The 16,916-nt window shown below is 36.6% G+C and overlaps 1 protein-coding gene across 3 annotated transcripts; it reads right to left on the bottom strand.

Moving 5' to 3' along the window:
• Positions 1-73: 73 nt before the first annotated feature.
• prkacba (protein kinase, cAMP-dependent, catalytic, beta a) lies at positions 74-15,935 on the bottom strand. Of its 3 annotated transcripts, XM_028027550.1 has the most exons (11): positions 15,591-15,935; positions 12,272-12,280; positions 9,548-9,609; positions 9,145-9,273; positions 6,792-6,890; positions 6,012-6,094; positions 5,758-5,884; positions 5,556-5,651; positions 4,199-4,321; positions 3,042-3,206; positions 74-2,954 (listed from the first exon to the last, which is right to left on the bottom strand). In XM_028027550.1, the coding sequence occupies exons 1-11, from the start codon at positions 15,634-15,636 to the stop codon at positions 2,829-2,831; spliced, it is 1,065 nt and encodes a 354-aa protein (XP_027883351.1). In that variant the 5' UTR covers positions 15,637-15,935; the 3' UTR covers positions 74-2,828. The 3 variants fall into 3 exon arrangements, with proteins under 3 accessions (XP_027883351.1, XP_027883352.1, XP_027883350.1); XM_028027551.1 differs by lacking the exon at positions 12,272-12,280; XM_028027549.1 differs by lacking the exons at positions 12,272-12,280; positions 15,591-15,935 and adding an exon at positions 13,300-13,859.
• Between the last annotated feature and the right edge of the window lie 981 nt (positions 15,936-16,916).

Genomic DNA, 16,916 nt, shown 5'->3' with positions numbered 1-16,916 from the left:
GGGAAATGTAGTACAATTGCAGTTTAACGGGTTTAACGACGAGCATTCCTCACAGAAACACACAAATTGTTGATTTCAATAAAAAGAATTTATTATAATGACATATCCTCTTTGTTACATAAAATCTGCTACAGCAAAGTGTACTTCGCTTGCAAACACAAGTAAATATGATTGGGAAAAATAATGTGTCAGCTTTCTAAATGATGTGCAAAAATATCCACAAACTAAATTACAGACACATTTCAGATTATTGATTCCCATACTGGCACGTGTGACTAGCTACAAGAACTCATAGAACTGATTTCCTTCAGTCAGGGAGGAGTGTGAAGTTGCTCAGGGAAAGGTGCCGTCGTTTCACATCAAATTTCAACAAACATCACACACATGAGGGAGGGTAGAACAGATGATACAGAAGAAGAGCTGGCAATTGCCTACATATTTGTTTCCGAGAGGATTTACACACAGGCAGTTGGACAGAGACATGCTTGTGGGCCAGGTGAGATTCATCAAATTCAAAAACATTTGAAATTGTTTTTAGGCATACCATCTGTTCACCCTTCAAACTGGACAAAAATATATAATTTCGAATAAATACAAAAGAAAAAAAAAAGATACATTTCAGTAGGCATTAGAGGTGTCAATATGCATCAAATATAGATGTAGCAAATTAAATAAAAACATAAATAAACAATTTTGGTGTTTGCAACGCTTAACATTTTAGGCCTTCATACACATACTGAGACCTATGGAAAATTAAATGTTATTTTGTTAGACTTCTATGTATAAATAAAATGCATGAGTAGCAGTTGTGCCTTTATAAATTAAATTGCATAAAATGCATATGTGCTCAGACAAAATGATTAAAACAAATAATTACTTAAATCTTGTTTTTGAATTTGGTTGTTTAAGAATGTTTAAATTTAACAAAATAGCTTTTTATTCTCTCATATGTAAAGACTCGGGTGTCAGTTTTGGAAAGACTTTCAACAGCGCATTTTTGTGTATTTTGATTCCAGTATGTTATAATTTGAAATTTAGACTTCTCTGTGGATGACAGGGAGAAAGAAACTCCTCTTTAAAGGACTACAGGCTTTCCAAAATCAAAACTATATCTGCTATCCGAAAGAAAGAAAACATCAAAGGCATACCACCTACGTAGGTACTGAGCATCTGAAATATAGATTTTTATAGATGCAATATTTTGTCATGCTGGAGAAAAGAATGTGGAGTCAGGGACTACATTTTAGCAGCACAATATGCAATGAGTCAGAAGAATCCCTCATAGAAGTTATATTTGTCTCATTGAAATAAAACAAACACAAATAATTTTAAGAAGTGGCATAATTGAAAAAAAAGAGATTTTTTTTTTTACCTTATTCCCTTTAAAAATGTAACATTTCTATCCATTAGCAATTTCAATCAGTTGCCACTAAGCTTTGCAAAGCAGAATAGGTAAATCTTGATTAATTCAGTTAGGAAACAGTGTAAAGACCACAAGTTATAACTGCAGGCCAAAGACGGAGCCGTCTAGCTGTAACCAAGATAAATCAATACTTCGCTTCATGATAGCTCTGTGTTCTGTTATTGCTGCTACGTGATTATGCAGCACTGTTTATGGCATTTGCGTTACATAGACCAACATATCACCTGCTTTCACACTTCATGCTGTGACACAATTCCAAGGCTACAAAACAAAAAAAGTGGGGATACTATTAGCTTCCAGTAACGCTGCTGCACAGCCATACACATGCAAAAGTAAAAAAAGAAAAGAAAACGTCACAATCTAGGCTGAGTGCTCTGCTCAGACACAGCAGTTAAACTCAAAACAGAACCCAAAGGGGACAAAGGTCACCCCAAGTGAGCACCACTGCTTTGCATCCTTCAGATAATGTAACAAACTGACCTTTCAGCGATTGGAAAATGCCATGCTAGTGCATTTCTGGACAGACTTTTAAATGTACCACAAACATACGAACTGTGTGCAGGGACAAAACGCAAACGTCTTCAGATTCACTTCTTGTGAAATATACTCGTACCTAGAAAATATAGAATTTCTTTCCATCAAAAGACTGAGGTAAAAAGGAAATGTCCTGTGATCAGATATGGATAAATCATGCTACAACTGTTTAGCTGACACAGCGCTTACATGTTTCTGCTTCCTGATACCACTTGTAACTAGTAATTCCTTTCATCAAGAACTGAAAGCAAGAGAATGCATCAGTTTTTCCTTTTTTGTTAACAATTTGGTCATGCTTTAATAAAAAAACAGAAAAGAGAAGGACGTCACACCTTTTAAGGTCTAGATGGAAACACGCTTCCAGGTCTTGAGGACACCAGAATAATAAAAATGCTGTTTAAATTAATCAAAACTCAACCAGGCCCCTTCCTTAAAAACACGCTGGGGTTTGTAACAGACAACAGATAAAGATAAAAAATAGATTAAAAAAACTCTTCAACACCATGTGTAACAAAGTGTAATACTACCACTTCCTGTACCTCATTAAAAAGGGAGTAATTCATTTTGCATGTTGCTTTTCACATTCAAATTTCAAGAAGGAGAGAGAGAGTCAAAACTAAAAGTTAAAACAAAAGCAATGAGAATGTGGTCTAGTACTTCATTGCAGAACGTGACGGTGTCTGCATAATTTGCCTGTGTGTAGATCGGTGCCAGCAGCACCAGGGGGCATGGCAAAAAACGACCTCATTTCAGCCGTGTGGAATGAAGGAACGAGGCGATTGTTAGGAGCACAGGATGGCCTCAGTTCCACCTTATAACTCTCATCAGAGTGCAAATATCCCAAAGCCGTGGAAACCTGATGGGCTCCTGGCTAAAAGTCAGCAAACTCTTTTGCACACTTTTCTGTTTGTGAGACGCGAATGTCCTCCTCTTCGTAGTCGTCGAAGTTGCTCGTGTCTCCAGGTCCTCTGCACTTCGGCAAGAAGGGAGCTTCAACCTGAGAAAAGTACGAATGCTTAATATGTAGACAAAATCTCTCAGCAAGGATTAAAAAGTAGACAAGGTCTTGCAAAAAAATAAATACCTTTCGCTCATAGATGGCTATCCAGTCTGTTGTGGAGAACCACTTATGGTTTTTTATGTCATTTACACCGTTCTTCAGGTTGCCAAATCTCTTTGTAAGATCTACCTGGAGCAGGTTCCTCAGCAGGTCCTTCAGGTCGGAGCTAAAGTGAGAGGGAAATCGTACCTACAAGGAAGGAAGCAACACATTCTGAGCAACAGTGATAAATTATCTAAAATGAGATGTGTCCCCTTCCTACCATGAGCCAGAAGGGCTAGAATCCAACAAAATAGCAAACATTCAATAAATATTTACTCCTTATTCAAGTTCAGTTTTTTTGGGTTATCCTGACAGGTTTCAGATCAGCAAACAGACTTTACAATTGCCAAAATTAACCAGAATAAAAACAGCAACAAAAAAAAACAGTTTTAAAATGATCATGACTGAATGACTTAATTTATTAGGAAAAAAGGCGATCCAAATTATCCAAACCTATGGCTGGTTGTTGCCACTGGTGGCAGCAACAACTGCTTTAACAGTCTTCAACAGTGCTGTGCTGAAATTGTGGTCATGCCATATATCAGTTGAATTTAAGTGTGAACTTTGACTAGGCCACTTCTTGGTTTGCATAGCTTTTTACCCTTACTAAATGAAACAGATTTTTCTATTGATCCAGACTTCTTTGTCTTGTATTAAAACATTATTGATCACCGGAAACATTTAATTGTGAGAACATAACCAAAAACTTCAGAAATCTGTAAAGGGACAAAAACGTATTTCACAGCAGGGTTTATTTATATTATTAAAAGTATTGTTAAACGTTATTGTCCTCCTACTGTATATCACTATGATGCATCATACATTATGTTTGATTGGTTAACCTGCACAGTAGTTCAACCTCAGGCCAATCATCTTGCCCACAGCAATGTTAGCCCTGCCCCCTGGCTGGATGAGTAACACAGATCAAACATATTCATGCTTTATAGGACAATACAGTAACACAGAACTGAATATTCATATATGCTTTCATCTTACAAAAAAAACACATTTTTATTAATAATTTTCACATTTATCATTTTAAAGATATATCTTGTATATTATGTGAATTAAAGCATCCAATAGAAGACCCATATGAGAGAAAGTGCTTTAAATATTCAAACTTAAAAATCTTCTCTTACCTTGCCAGACACAATCTTTTCATAGATCTGTATTGGCTGGTCAGCAAAAAATGGAGGGTAGCCAGCAGCCATCTCATAGATAAGAACTCCAAGTGCCCACCAGTCAACAGCTTTGTTGTAGCCCTGAAATAAAAAATAATAATAAAAATAAATAAAAATTTACTTTTTAGCTTAAAATAGGAAAAGCAAAATACCAGGCCTACAAAAAAATGTGGACTTTTTTTATTTAATCCAATAATAACTCAAATAATCTATCAGTATTTTATTGGATTCTAAAGGTTGAAATGAGATCTCAGCTTATTCATGTCCTTTAGGTTTGTGGGGGGCAAAGTATTATAACCTGAATGTGGATGCATTGTTTGCAGTTGCTGTGCAGCCAATAAAACACCTAGAGTCACTTGGTATAACCCTGGTGATAATGCACCATGTCAGCACAGCAGTCAGCTTCAATTCCTGCTTGCATCAAAGGCTTCTGACTTCCAGTCTTGTGTCTGAGTCAAGAGAAATAAATTCTCACCCAGACAAGTCACTCAAGCCTTCGAAGTCAATTTGCTGTTTGAAAAAAAAAAAAAAAAAGATTCATCTGACCTTACAAATCATTGTCAGCTTGCTTTTTAATCCCACTTAGCACAAACAGAAACATATATGTCATAAATTTGAAGTTATGTCAAAGCAAACTTTACAATAATCCAACTAAACTACATTATTAGACATCATTCTTTCAAATCCCAATATTTATCTACATCATGCAGCGTTTTGCTCTCTTTACATATTAGTCCTTGGTGAATAGTAATTCATGTTAGATGATGAGTAAATCTCCTCAAGATTTGGTGAACAAGATATAGTTAAATGCTTATTGAACAATGTCTTTAAACCCCCTCTGCCCCCCAAAAAACCACAGCAGCACTAATACAACTTGTGATAATAAAGAGTTTGTTTATGTTTCTTTTTTTATACCCAGAAATGAAAGAAACAAAACCTGCCAGGCCTGAAAACTTTTAACGCCTCTTTCAGATACTCTATATCAGTGGTCCCCAACCACCAGGCCGCGCAAGAAACCGGATTTTACCGGTTACATCTTGCGCGTCAACATTGAGCCAACTTGCAGCAGAATGAGTAATATCCCTCCCCCCCCGAACAACAGCATCGGACTCGATACTTACTGCGCGCGCTGCATGCTATAACACTACATATGTTGGAAATTGTCAATTTTTCAAATCATCTCCCTACCTTTGTACTTACATTATTTAGTGTTACCTGATATGGCGCTTACTACAATAAGTTTGAGATCTCTTGGATTAATCTAACAAACTAAATTGAAGGTCTATTGCTTTGAAACCCTTGCTGAGGGATTCACCTTGCTGAGGATGATCTCTGGAGCCAGGTACTCAGGAGTTCCACACAATGTCCAAGTTCTGCCTTTTACCCGTTTGGCAAAGCCAAAGTCTGTGACCTGGGCAAAAGATGACAGCCATGTGAAAATATGTCAATCGGTTTTCAGTTTTTTCTGCTCTCATGACTTTATTTTTCTAATAATAAAGCTGAGATGAACTGATTACCTGGATGTATCCATGTTGATCTATGAGCAGGTTTTCAGGCTTTAGGTCTCTGTAGATGAGGTCTAAGGAGTGAAGGTACTCAAAAGTGAGCACGATCTGAGCTGCATAAAATCTTGCATGATGTTCACTGGAAGAGAGAAACAAATAATTAGACACACTGTAGTAAGGCATGTCTCTTCTGAGAGAAAAGGGTAAATAAATTGATGAATAAATCAAAAAACAACCCCACTGCCCCCCAAAAATGTGCATTATACCTGAACCTTCCTGTGCGTCTGAGGTGTGAGAACATTTCTCCACCGGGCACATATTCCATCACCATGTAGAGGTTTGAGTTGTCCTGAGATATATATTCAAATAAAGTTACTTCCCATATAATAACATTTACTTTTCAAATTAAAGGGCATCCTTATCCTCATCACCTAATAATGATGTAATATGATGTATGTATTTTTAGTTGTCGACAAGATTTTTACTGCTAAAAATTAATAAGCAAACTCCAACTCAGACACATGCCATCATGTGTCTGAGTTTCTTCCTGGAAATGACAGTAAACATACACCAAAAATATTTTAGCGGCTGCATTTTCTGCTATCAACAAGTACGGCAGCACCTCGCAGTCGTGTAAGGAAATAACAGAAACACAATCTTTCTAATCAGATAAAACAGGACAGACTGGATTTGTGGGACTGTTGAGAGCAACTGATCCTCTGAGCTGTAAATGTTAAGCAGAAGAAGTAATGTTTCTTTTTTGTTTCACAAAACCACCTGGGTAATGTCATCCTAAAGCCAAATGAGAAACTGAATCACATTACAACTTTTGCCTTTGCTAATAAATTTTGACCTCAGACAGCTTGTTTCACCGAAATCACTATATTTCATTGAAATTATGTAAGGGTTCATCACCTTGTTAGAGCTGATTTTCAGGACAGGGTTTAATTATAAATAGTTGACAATGACATTCAGAGAAATAAACTGAGAGAAAGTTTTCAAAATGAGACGGAAAACCCTGCAGAAGGGTTTGGATCCATCAGTACCTTGAAAGCGTATTCCAATCGGACAAGGAAAGGGAAGGAGACGGCCTGCAGTATTCTTTTCTCATTTAGTGTGTGTTCTATCTGCTTCAACTTCACCACCTGAAAACATAAGGAAACAAATTAGATCAGAATGTTTTTCTTATTTTCTTAGTTGTTTACTGGTCTGTCAGATATTGTTCAAAGTTGTGTGTCAGCACACAGACAGTGGGACAGCAGCAAAGTTACCACCAAACTAATAATATTTCACAAATGTGTGAGCTAGAGAGCTCAGAAGTGGTGCAGAGCTTTCATGATATAGAGACTGTCAACATATGCATGCAAAATAACAGCACACCATGTATGTGATGAACAGATGTCTAGACAAGTTTTTAATAGCATAAAACACTATTTTTACAGATAAAAAGTGCCTTTTATAAATGTTTTTTTGTAGAATTTGACAGGTAGAATGCAAAATATGTTGTATATGTTAAAAATATGAAAAGATTTATGATCTTTAAAAGATGTATGGTATGTATTTGTATCCCTCCTCTCTGGTAAAAATAGAGGAATCATCTAAAATTTAGATTCTAAATAAACTCCAAAAGCCTAAAGAAGTCAAATAATAGTAAACAATGTATGACTTTGAGTTAATTAATTTCGAGTTTTTCTCACACTAGTGAACAAGCAACAGGAAGAAAAACAAAGAACACAGTAAACAAGTCAGGGATAAAGTTGTGAAGAAATTAAAAGCACGGTCAGGTTATATTCCAAAATTAATCAAAGCTTTAACACACCACATCTTCGTCATCTGAAAATCTAAAGAGAACCACGCAACCTACAAAACTAAGTATTAAGAAATAGATGTCTATCTATATTGAGCAATGTGAAAATGCATCTGCAAGACACAAGAGGCCCGTGGTAACTCTGGAGAAGCTGCAGAGCACCAGTGCTCGGGTGTGAGAATGTGTAGACAGGACAACTAGTGCTAATGGATTGCACAAATACGGGAGGAGTTGGAAGAAGAAAGCCATTGTTAAAAGAGAGCAGAAAACATTTACCATGCAGGTACCACTGCAAATATGAGGAAGAAGTTGCTCCACTTAGATGAGACCAAAGTTTCACTTTTTGGTCGACATGCAAAGTACTTTGTGTGGCAAAAAACCATAACTGCAAATCATACTGAACACACCACCCCCCATGTGAAACATGCTGGTGGTAGCATCCTGCTGTGCAAAAAGACCTCTGAAGTTAACTGGACAGTGGATGGAGACAAATACTGATTGTCCAGCGAGGCAAAGACCCTGAACATGTAGCCAGAACGACAACGGAATAATTGCAATCAAAACATGAATGTGTTAGAACGGCTCAGTCAAAGGCTAGAAATAAATCCAATAAAGAATATGTGGCAATACTTGACTTGTTTGCTGTTCCCGGCTGCCTTTTAGCCAGTCTAAATATGAGCTAATATATAAACTGGAAAACAAAATGTAGCCTCTAGATGTGCAAAGCTAGTAGAGACCTCACCAAAAGACTTGCAGATGTAATTGCACTTAAAAACGATTTTACAAAGTTTCCACTCTTAGGGGCTGAATACAAGTGCATCTCACACTTTTCATACTTTTATGTGTAAAATGCCAAGGTGCATGAATACTTTTGCAAGGAAATGTGTTCACATTTCATAATGAGATGAATGGGCAGATCATCATCTGAACTCAAACGTTATGTACAAACTAGAGTCAAAAGCTAAAAGAAGGTCGTACAGCTAGCAAGTTGCCGTATTTACAGAGGGGGATGCAGAATTTGTAATAGCACAACAACAAGGACTGGCAGGACAAAAAGTTCAGAATCACTAGTGTAAGCTAGGAGCTAAATATACTATTAAACTGTAACACATCAGGTAAAAAGTATCTAAAGCTACATGTCAGTTTGTCTAATAACTTACAGTTGAAATACTTCTTATATTAGGCAGAACTAGTTAACGAGGAAAAAGAGGCCGAGGCCATACTCTGTAAAGGAACATTTTTAAGTTGCTTTGTTGAAGTGAAAGTTAAAGTGAGACAGGTTAACCTCTTAAATCAACAGCCAAATTCAGGGGAACAGAGCAGCGCTAGAAGAGCAACACCGCCTGTCTGTACCACTTCCACATCAGTATTTAAAGATCAAAACTCTCATACGAAGAGCCTTTGGGGTTTTCAGTGATAATGTACTAGCAGCACATAAAAGGAAGCACTCCATTTCCTTTCATCAGATACACAGCGCCTGCATTCACATGAAGAATTTCTGCTGATTCTTTTTCCTTTACACAAGCAAGCCTTTACGGCAGCAGTAGTTTTAAGGGTGTTGTGATGGACATATTTTAACAATGTGCACTTACTTTTTGCTTGTCCAAGATCTTCATGGCGTAGAACTGGTTTGTTCCTTTATGCCTCACAAGCATCACACGTCCAAATGAGCCAGTGCCCAGAGTCTTGAACCTTTCAAACTCATCCAGGGTTGTTGTACACTGTTAAAATATGTTGTAATAAAAACAAGGAAGTAAGTTGAAGCAGCTTTACTTGTGTTGTTCCCCCAGATCTTTCATATTGCTCGAGCTGAAAAAATATTAGCTGGATGGAAAAATTTTTTGTGAAAGTGGCTGCTGTTTGCAAGAAGTTGTAGAAATACCCAATCAGTTAGCATTCCAGATATTTTTAACTAAATGAAGATCAAAAACTGCATGTGCTTTTTTTCAAAATCATAGACAAACAAATTAAATTTAAAAAATAAAAGGACTTTACCTGTGCAGGACACTCCCATTTTCTTAAAAAATCTTCTTTGGCTTTTGCTAAGAACTCTTTCACTAAAAATAAACAAGAAAAACTGTTTTAAATTGAAGCAAATCAAATTTCAGGACATACCAATTTAAAATCTAATTTTACATTCAGGGAATTAAAAAAAAAAAGGCAGTTTACACCTTCAGGGGAACAAAAGCATTCTGAGGTCAGGCAAATGTCACTTAGTAGGGTGTGGGGACTGTATTTAAAACAACAGCAACAAAAAAAAAAAAGTATTCCAAGTCAAAACCACACGCCTTAGCAGGAAAGTTTAAATCACAAAGTGATGCAAAGAGCTCCGTGAACTTTACAGATCTGGCCAAATTCGAGACAAGCTGTTCTGCATCTCTTTCAAGAGTGGTTGCGGTAAAGGAGAGAGACAATAACACAGTCGGCAGACAAAAAGACAAGAGGTTCAACATACATATAACTGAGAACACAGAGCAGGCATGGTGAGGACAGTGCACTGTCAAAGTCACGGCTGACATGAGGTGTCCAAAGTCACAGAGTCATTGAAAGCAATGAAATATCTCTTTGGTGTTATGGCTTGGTTTTTACTTAGTCATTATATTTTTCCCATTGATCATGTAAAGGGTAAGCAAATCCTAAATTTGCAAAGGTTAATCTGTTTTTAAATTAAAAGTATCATAGAGGTGACATTTTTCAATTATATTTGGAATGTGTTATATATGATGGCTTCCATTTTTATTTTTTGTCACACTTGAATATTTCAGATCATCCAACAACTTTTAATATCAAACAAAGGTAACCTGAGTAAAAACCAAAAGCAGTTCTAAAATAATGTTTTTATTTATAGGACAATAAAATAGGATAGAATAATATTAGGATCACATTAAAAAGCATTATCTTTTTAATGTTAAATCACAAACTGACAGTGATTACCCATACTGTTTTGCTCAGTCTCACTAGTCACACTTGACTGATGAATGCTTGACATGTAAAATCAAGAAGCTTAGAACTTAGCAGACCACATAAAGTAAGCTAAAAGTTCTCGAAAAGCAACACACAGTGCCAGATGAGAACAGATGAACAGACATCTTTCACTTCTAAGCTTTTGGACAGCAGCAAATCAAGGTAAGTGTCATTTCCAAGACAAGGAGAATATATGGGAAACCTGGTGAACCTTGTTAGGAGTGCCGCCTGCCCTACCAAAATTACTCCAAAAACAAATGAAAGGCTCATCCAGGAGGTTACAAGAGAAACCAGAGGAACATTTAGAGCATTAAGTCCTTGTTGAATCATGAACACTTACGATCAGTGTACATGATTTAACAATAAATGGAGTATGTCCAGAGAACAATGTGTAACTTTAATCTCAGCTGTACTTGGATTACGCAGCAGGACTATTCCACCTGAAGACCACCCTTGACTTGTTCAAATAAAGTTGTCTAGTCAAAGTCTGGAATTAAACCTGCTGTAACCTGGCAGTAAATAGACTGTTCATGTGCAAAAACACTCCAGTGCAGCTGAATTAAAACTATTTTGCAAAGAAGAGAGGGTTATAATTCACCCACAGCGATTCAAAAGAATCATCTGCAGTTATCACAAATGCCAGACGGCAGTGTTTGCCCACAAATTTGGTCCAACTAACCAAAATTCAAATGGGGTCAGGTCAGTTTAGTTTAGCTTTTATTCCTCAATAAATAAAATCCTCATTTTATTTTTTGAAAACTGTAATTTCTCAGGATATATTTGTCTGACATTAATATTTCGTTGATGATCTGAAATATATTGGTGCAAAAACAAAATCTGAAAGGGGGCAGAAAATAATTTACTGCACTGAATTATAAGGGGAGAGTTTTATCAATATGTGTGCAAATAGTTTTAACATTTTCACACTGTTTTTTTTTTTAATTAGATAGGAATTCTATTTGTATGTGGCTATATGTATTAAAATGTTAAAGACATATGGCTTCAAAGTCAGTTTTGCCTAAACAGATGGGACAGAAAGTCCCGGAGCTACTGGAGCTTTTCTGCCCCTCCCCAACCTGTTGCTGTACACTACCAGTCAGCCTATAGGACCCTACTGCACTTTTCTATTAATTGCATACAAAAAGAATGTGTCCTTTTGGTCACAGAAACGAATAATCATCTAAGCACGTTTTGTCCATTAGTCATTTTAAAGGTAACTCTTTTGGTAAGGTACCAGCCCTGAATCCAACCAAAAATGAAAGAATTACAAAATTAGTTTTGTAATTGTAGTTTCTGTGACCCCACCCCTTTTTTAACGTAATTTTTACAATTGTTTTTAGACCATATGAAACATCAAAATTTACTAAGCACCATAAGCAAAGTTAAGATGATTTCAATTACATGTTCAACTGTGTAATCAAATAATGTCATCACATGAATAATCCATTAAAATAGCTTAAAATGTTTAACATTTGTTTAAGCTCACCTACTGAAAGGAAATTCCTTGAGAGGTTAAAAACTTTTACTGTATAATAAGAGTTTTTTTTAAAAATTGACAAATTGTAAATTTTAATATTGGATTTGCTGTTCATCAATTTCATTTACACAAAAAATTGAACATAGTCAACTAGTTTTTGCATTTGTTTTTGCAAGTTCTAGAACTGGGATATAGGGCTGTCCAAGTCCTGTGAGTTGAAAGTGCATAATAAATATTCTCTCTGTGACTTGGGATGTCTCATGGAACAATGAGCGTACCAAAAGTCTCTACAGTTCGCCACGGATTGCAGGAACATTCACCCATATGGATGGAAATGATGGAGAAGAAAAGAGAGGAAGAACAGTTTATGAAGAGCTGAAAACAACAACATTTCAGAACCACATGTAGAAAAAACGAACACTGGAGACAATGTAAGGCATCCGTATCACTGTGCAGATATGTAACCAACTTAAACGCTATACTTCTATTTTTTGACTACTAATGGAAAGTCCAGTTTGCAACAAAAGATAAAGAATTAAGGACATTATTCCTGTAACTGTGCAGGAATAATTGGTTTTCCAAATCCTTTTATTTTTAATTAGGGCTGCACAGTATTAGGAAATCAAATAATATAGTTAAACTACAATAAAGATTTAGGTAATAATTAACCTAGGTTTTCTCTCACTTTTCTTGTTATTGTTATTGTGTAGCTCTTCTTAAGCTACATTTAAATTAATTTGTTTTAGAGTTTTACTCAGTAGTATATATTTTTTGTCTGTTCTGACAATATAGGTCAGTTTTATTTTTCATAAAGACAAAAAAAAGACAACACCAATTGTGAAATCCAATGAAAAAGCACATTTAAAACTAAACAGTGCACAAAAAAGACAAGACACAGATATTAAGATGTCAGCTTATATTACATGACTAAAGCGCCAGAACCAGCCTGCAATACAAAGCGTTATGCTAAAAATAACTGTTACTGTTCTGGTAGGTAAAAAGTGATGATGTGAATGTGAAAACATAACAGAAAAGAGAAACTATTTGGGGAACATACTGAAAAAACCCTGTGAAAGTTGAACTTAAGTCTTAAATTTAGTTTTGAAATCTGATAACACAAACATTTAAGAAAATACTATTTTTAAACACAATACATAAACTGGTATGTTTAAGAGCCCAAGCCGGTGGCTTGATGGAAAAGATGTTACAAGGGAAAATATCTGAGTTTCTATCTGTTTTCTGAAGAAACAACATCCCACCCTGCTCAGAGCTGAAGATTAGAGAAAAAGAAATCCACGGCACTTACTTAACTTATCCCACATGACGGTGAACTCAGAGATCAGAGGCACCTCACTCTCCTGTCCCTTGTTTTCTTGTCCACTCTTAAGATATTTGTTGATTAAGCGACTGGCAAAGGAGTGATCCTTTCCCTGTGCCATTTTAAGGCAAATATCTCGATGTGCGAGTAAGAAAAGCTCTCAGGCAAAGAAACCGTTTGCAGGCTTAACACCAGTGATACTAACTTCCTGTATGCAGTCAAGTGCTCTGCAATGGCTGGTTAACCACATAAAGTTGAGCTTCCTGTTCACGTCCTCTGCTACAGTGGCCAAATACATGTCCAGAGTCGTCATGGTGCTGTTTGAAAGCACTTTGCTGCATCTTACATGCAAATTGTTTTCTTTTGACAGGGAAAATTTAAACAGAGCCCGGAAGGCCTGACTTCAAATGTCATATCAAAAACATAGTGCAACCATGGCAAGCCAAGACTGCTGATAAGAAACCTGTTACACTCACAAAGTAGCAGAAGGAGGTATAGCATTCAGGATAGTGTGCTCTCTGGTGGATGTGTTTCATACTGCAGATCTTCAGTTTTCTACTAACTATAACCCTCAGCAATAATAATAATAATAATAATCAAGAATAGTCAAAATTTTTTTTATATTTTTTTGCTTAATTAGTTTGTGCATATCAAAATAACAGATTGAATGTTTAGAATAAACATGGAACTCTAAGTTATGGCATCGATATTGCTTGTGCTTTCCGTTTAATCTTGTTTCAGCTCCAGCCCTCCTCTGCAGAAACCGCAGGTGGCCCGAGTCACAAGTTTGTTAGACAGCACAAACTAATGCCAATCAGAAAGCAGGTCAAGATCAGGGCTCTGCAGACAGGCCACTGCTATGACACAGTTGGGTGGATTAGGCTGGCTGCTCACAACAACAACATGCCCACAGCGGCGTCCTCCAAGGAATCTATGGATGAGCTACACTGTAGAATAGCTGTGCACAAAATGCATTTTGACCAGAAAAAAAGAGTTTGATTAGATATGTTTGCAAATTTTCAGAAAAATAGTTTCATGTCGTAACAAATCAATTTATTTCTAAAACTTTCACGATGTCAAGATCATTTGAATTTCAAAATCATGGAAAATTAACGCATGTGATGGAAAGCGTATTCCACACATATGAAATCAGCTGATTTTAGTTTGATTGAAAACATGCTCTAACACTTTTAGGTTGTTCTAAATCCTATGTAGAATTGGGAAATTATTGCACTGGAGATAATTATTGTGGAACAAGAATTGGTATGATAAATCATTATGTGAGAAAAAAAAAAAATCTACCTGATGTTCTTTGCAAAACTCCAAAACTGACAGCATGATTGTTACTTTTGCTATTGGAACCACTGTTGATTACATGAAAGAACAAATACTATCTACATGAATGTCTGCAAAATGTGACTGAATGCAATTACAGTGCAATGTTTGGCAGCACAGTTACTCTATGCATCTGTTTTATTTAGACATTTTAAGCCAAAAGTCTTTATATCTTCACTTTTATCATTATTGCAACAAATGCCACAAAATGTTATGCTGACATTTCAAGCCAATATCGCCCTAATATAGCTGTTTTTCACAGCTATAGGTAGCAGAATACATTTCATATTGGGTTAATAGCACAGTAAGAACATTAATTTTCTTCCTATTCAAATTAACAGCTAGTAACATTTGTTAATTTTTAGATATGACAGATCTTGTTAAATAAACATCCGGAAGTACTAACTTTAAAAAGGATTAGTCAAACCAAATACATAAACTCTAATGGTGATCGTCCTGCAGCTTGTTTGGTGATGTTATCTTGCTTTCAGGCACGTGATGTGAGCCCAAAGTTAAACAGAGCGTCTTGAAGGCTCATCTTAAACACAACAACATAAAAAAAACAAAAACCAATCTATTTATTTAATCAGTTTTTGTGCTCTTTGACATTTACGGCTTCTGTGAAAACCCCACAGTAAGCCTGATGATGACCGAGCTGACAAATATTCAAACACTAGCTGCTTTTAGTATTTGTTACACAGTTTCCAGCTGACAACATCAGCAACCTGACGTTGTTACGAACACTGCGAGCTCGCGTTGTATTGTAGAACTGTCCTACCAAAGATGGTTCTCCTGTGCAGCTCATGTTACTGTACTGTCTGCTCCAGTGCCGTACAACTGCTAAAGGATGCTACCCACTGAATTTTCGAAAGCCAGCTTCGCAGATGATGATACGGAAAACGTTAAATGTCTGAAAGCAAACAGGATGACTTCCATGTGCTCACCGCTTTCCTGCTCATTTCCTTTCTTGGCAGTTGCTGCGTTTCCCATCGTAGGAAGACAGGGCGATCCACAGCTGGCTAGGAGCGATGATGGTGGCCGTTAGCTAACAGGCTCCGTCGTTAGCGCGATAACAAATTTCAGCTTGCTCACACTGGCCGGTTGCGAACACCATCAACGTGCTCTTCTTTTTTGAACAGAACCTGGTCGTGCTCGGCTGGCCTACTTAATGATGTTTATTTATCGTGTCCTTTTTTTGCAGTTCACGTATGCCTCTGCTGGAATGACAACATGATCCAGACTTTTCACCTCTGCCTCCTGTCGTCCTGCGCTGCGTTCACGTCATATGGGAATACCCATGGATGCTCTTGATAGGTGGAATGCTGCCTTCACTGACCATTCGGGAAAAAACACGATGTCAATAGAATAGAATAGAATAGAATTACTTTATTCATCCCAGCAGGAAAATTATTTCGCAGTTACAGCAGCATAGAGACAAGACACACAACAACCACCACTGAGTAGCAATTGTAGACAAGATAAAATAAAAATAAAATATAACATGCTGTCAATATAAAAAGCAGCTTAGAGCAGTCCTTGCAAGGATTCAAAAATGCAGAAACAGTATGTATATGTAAATATATGTACAGCAAGTGTGCCACAGTGCAGTTGTGCGAAATTGGACTTATTTGTGCAGGACAACGATTTTGCTTTTATTGTACAGTGAGATGGCATGTGGCAGGAAGGATTTCCTGTATCTGTCCCTACGACAGCGGACAGATACAGGAAATCCTTCCTGTATGTACTTAATGATGTTTATCATTTAGGCATTGAGTGTTACATTTAGTCAGCAGTGTGAATAAATTCAAATAAATGACTCCATGTACATGGAGTAGACACACGTGTCTATCCAATACTGCAAGTTGTGACACGGTTCTGTTTCCTTGTGTCAGTAATTGTCGTGAAAATTGAAATAGTGTTATGTGTGATGATTATAATATAATATAATATAATATAATATAATATAATATAATATAATATAATATAATATAATATAATATAATATAATATATGATAGGTATTTTCCTTTCGAACCTAAATAAAAGAAAGAATCACAGACAACGTATATGAATTTTACGTGGAGCTTTTGCAAAAGGGAAGGCTCTATCAAACTTCTCCTCCGATCAGTTCCACAGAGCGTTCTGGGCTGCCCTTACAACGGCTCCTGTTTTTATTGTCAAAGAAGGACAGGCAAGGGGGCAGTCAGGAAAAACAACAGAGGTCGTAAAGCTTCTAACCCAAACATCTAACAACCCAGGTCCAGATGTGAT

This window comes from Xiphophorus couchianus, chromosome 9 (assembly GCF_001444195.1).
Source record: "Xiphophorus couchianus chromosome 9, X_couchianus-1.0, whole genome shotgun sequence".
NCBI classification, from domain to species: Eukaryota; Metazoa; Chordata; class Actinopteri; order Cyprinodontiformes; family Poeciliidae; genus Xiphophorus; species Xiphophorus couchianus.
The sequence above is the reverse complement of the archived record's forward strand: the minus strand, read 5'-3'. Positions and strand labels throughout refer to the sequence as shown.

Excerpts from the sequence above, each read along its gene's own strand:
- prkacba (XM_028027549.1), bottom strand. The coding sequence starts at position 13,432 with ATGGCACAGGGAAAGGATCACTCCTTTGCCAGTCGCTTAATCAACAAA. Across the intron at positions 9,610-13,299 it reads CGTCATGTGGGATAAGTTAA|TGAAAGAGTTCTTAGCAAAA; the intron begins GTAAGTGCCGTG and ends GTTTATTTTTAG. Across the intron at positions 3,207-4,198 it reads AAAAGATTGTGTCTGGCAAG|GTACGATTTCCCTCTCACTT; the intron begins GTAAGAGAAGAT and ends CCTTCCTTGTAG.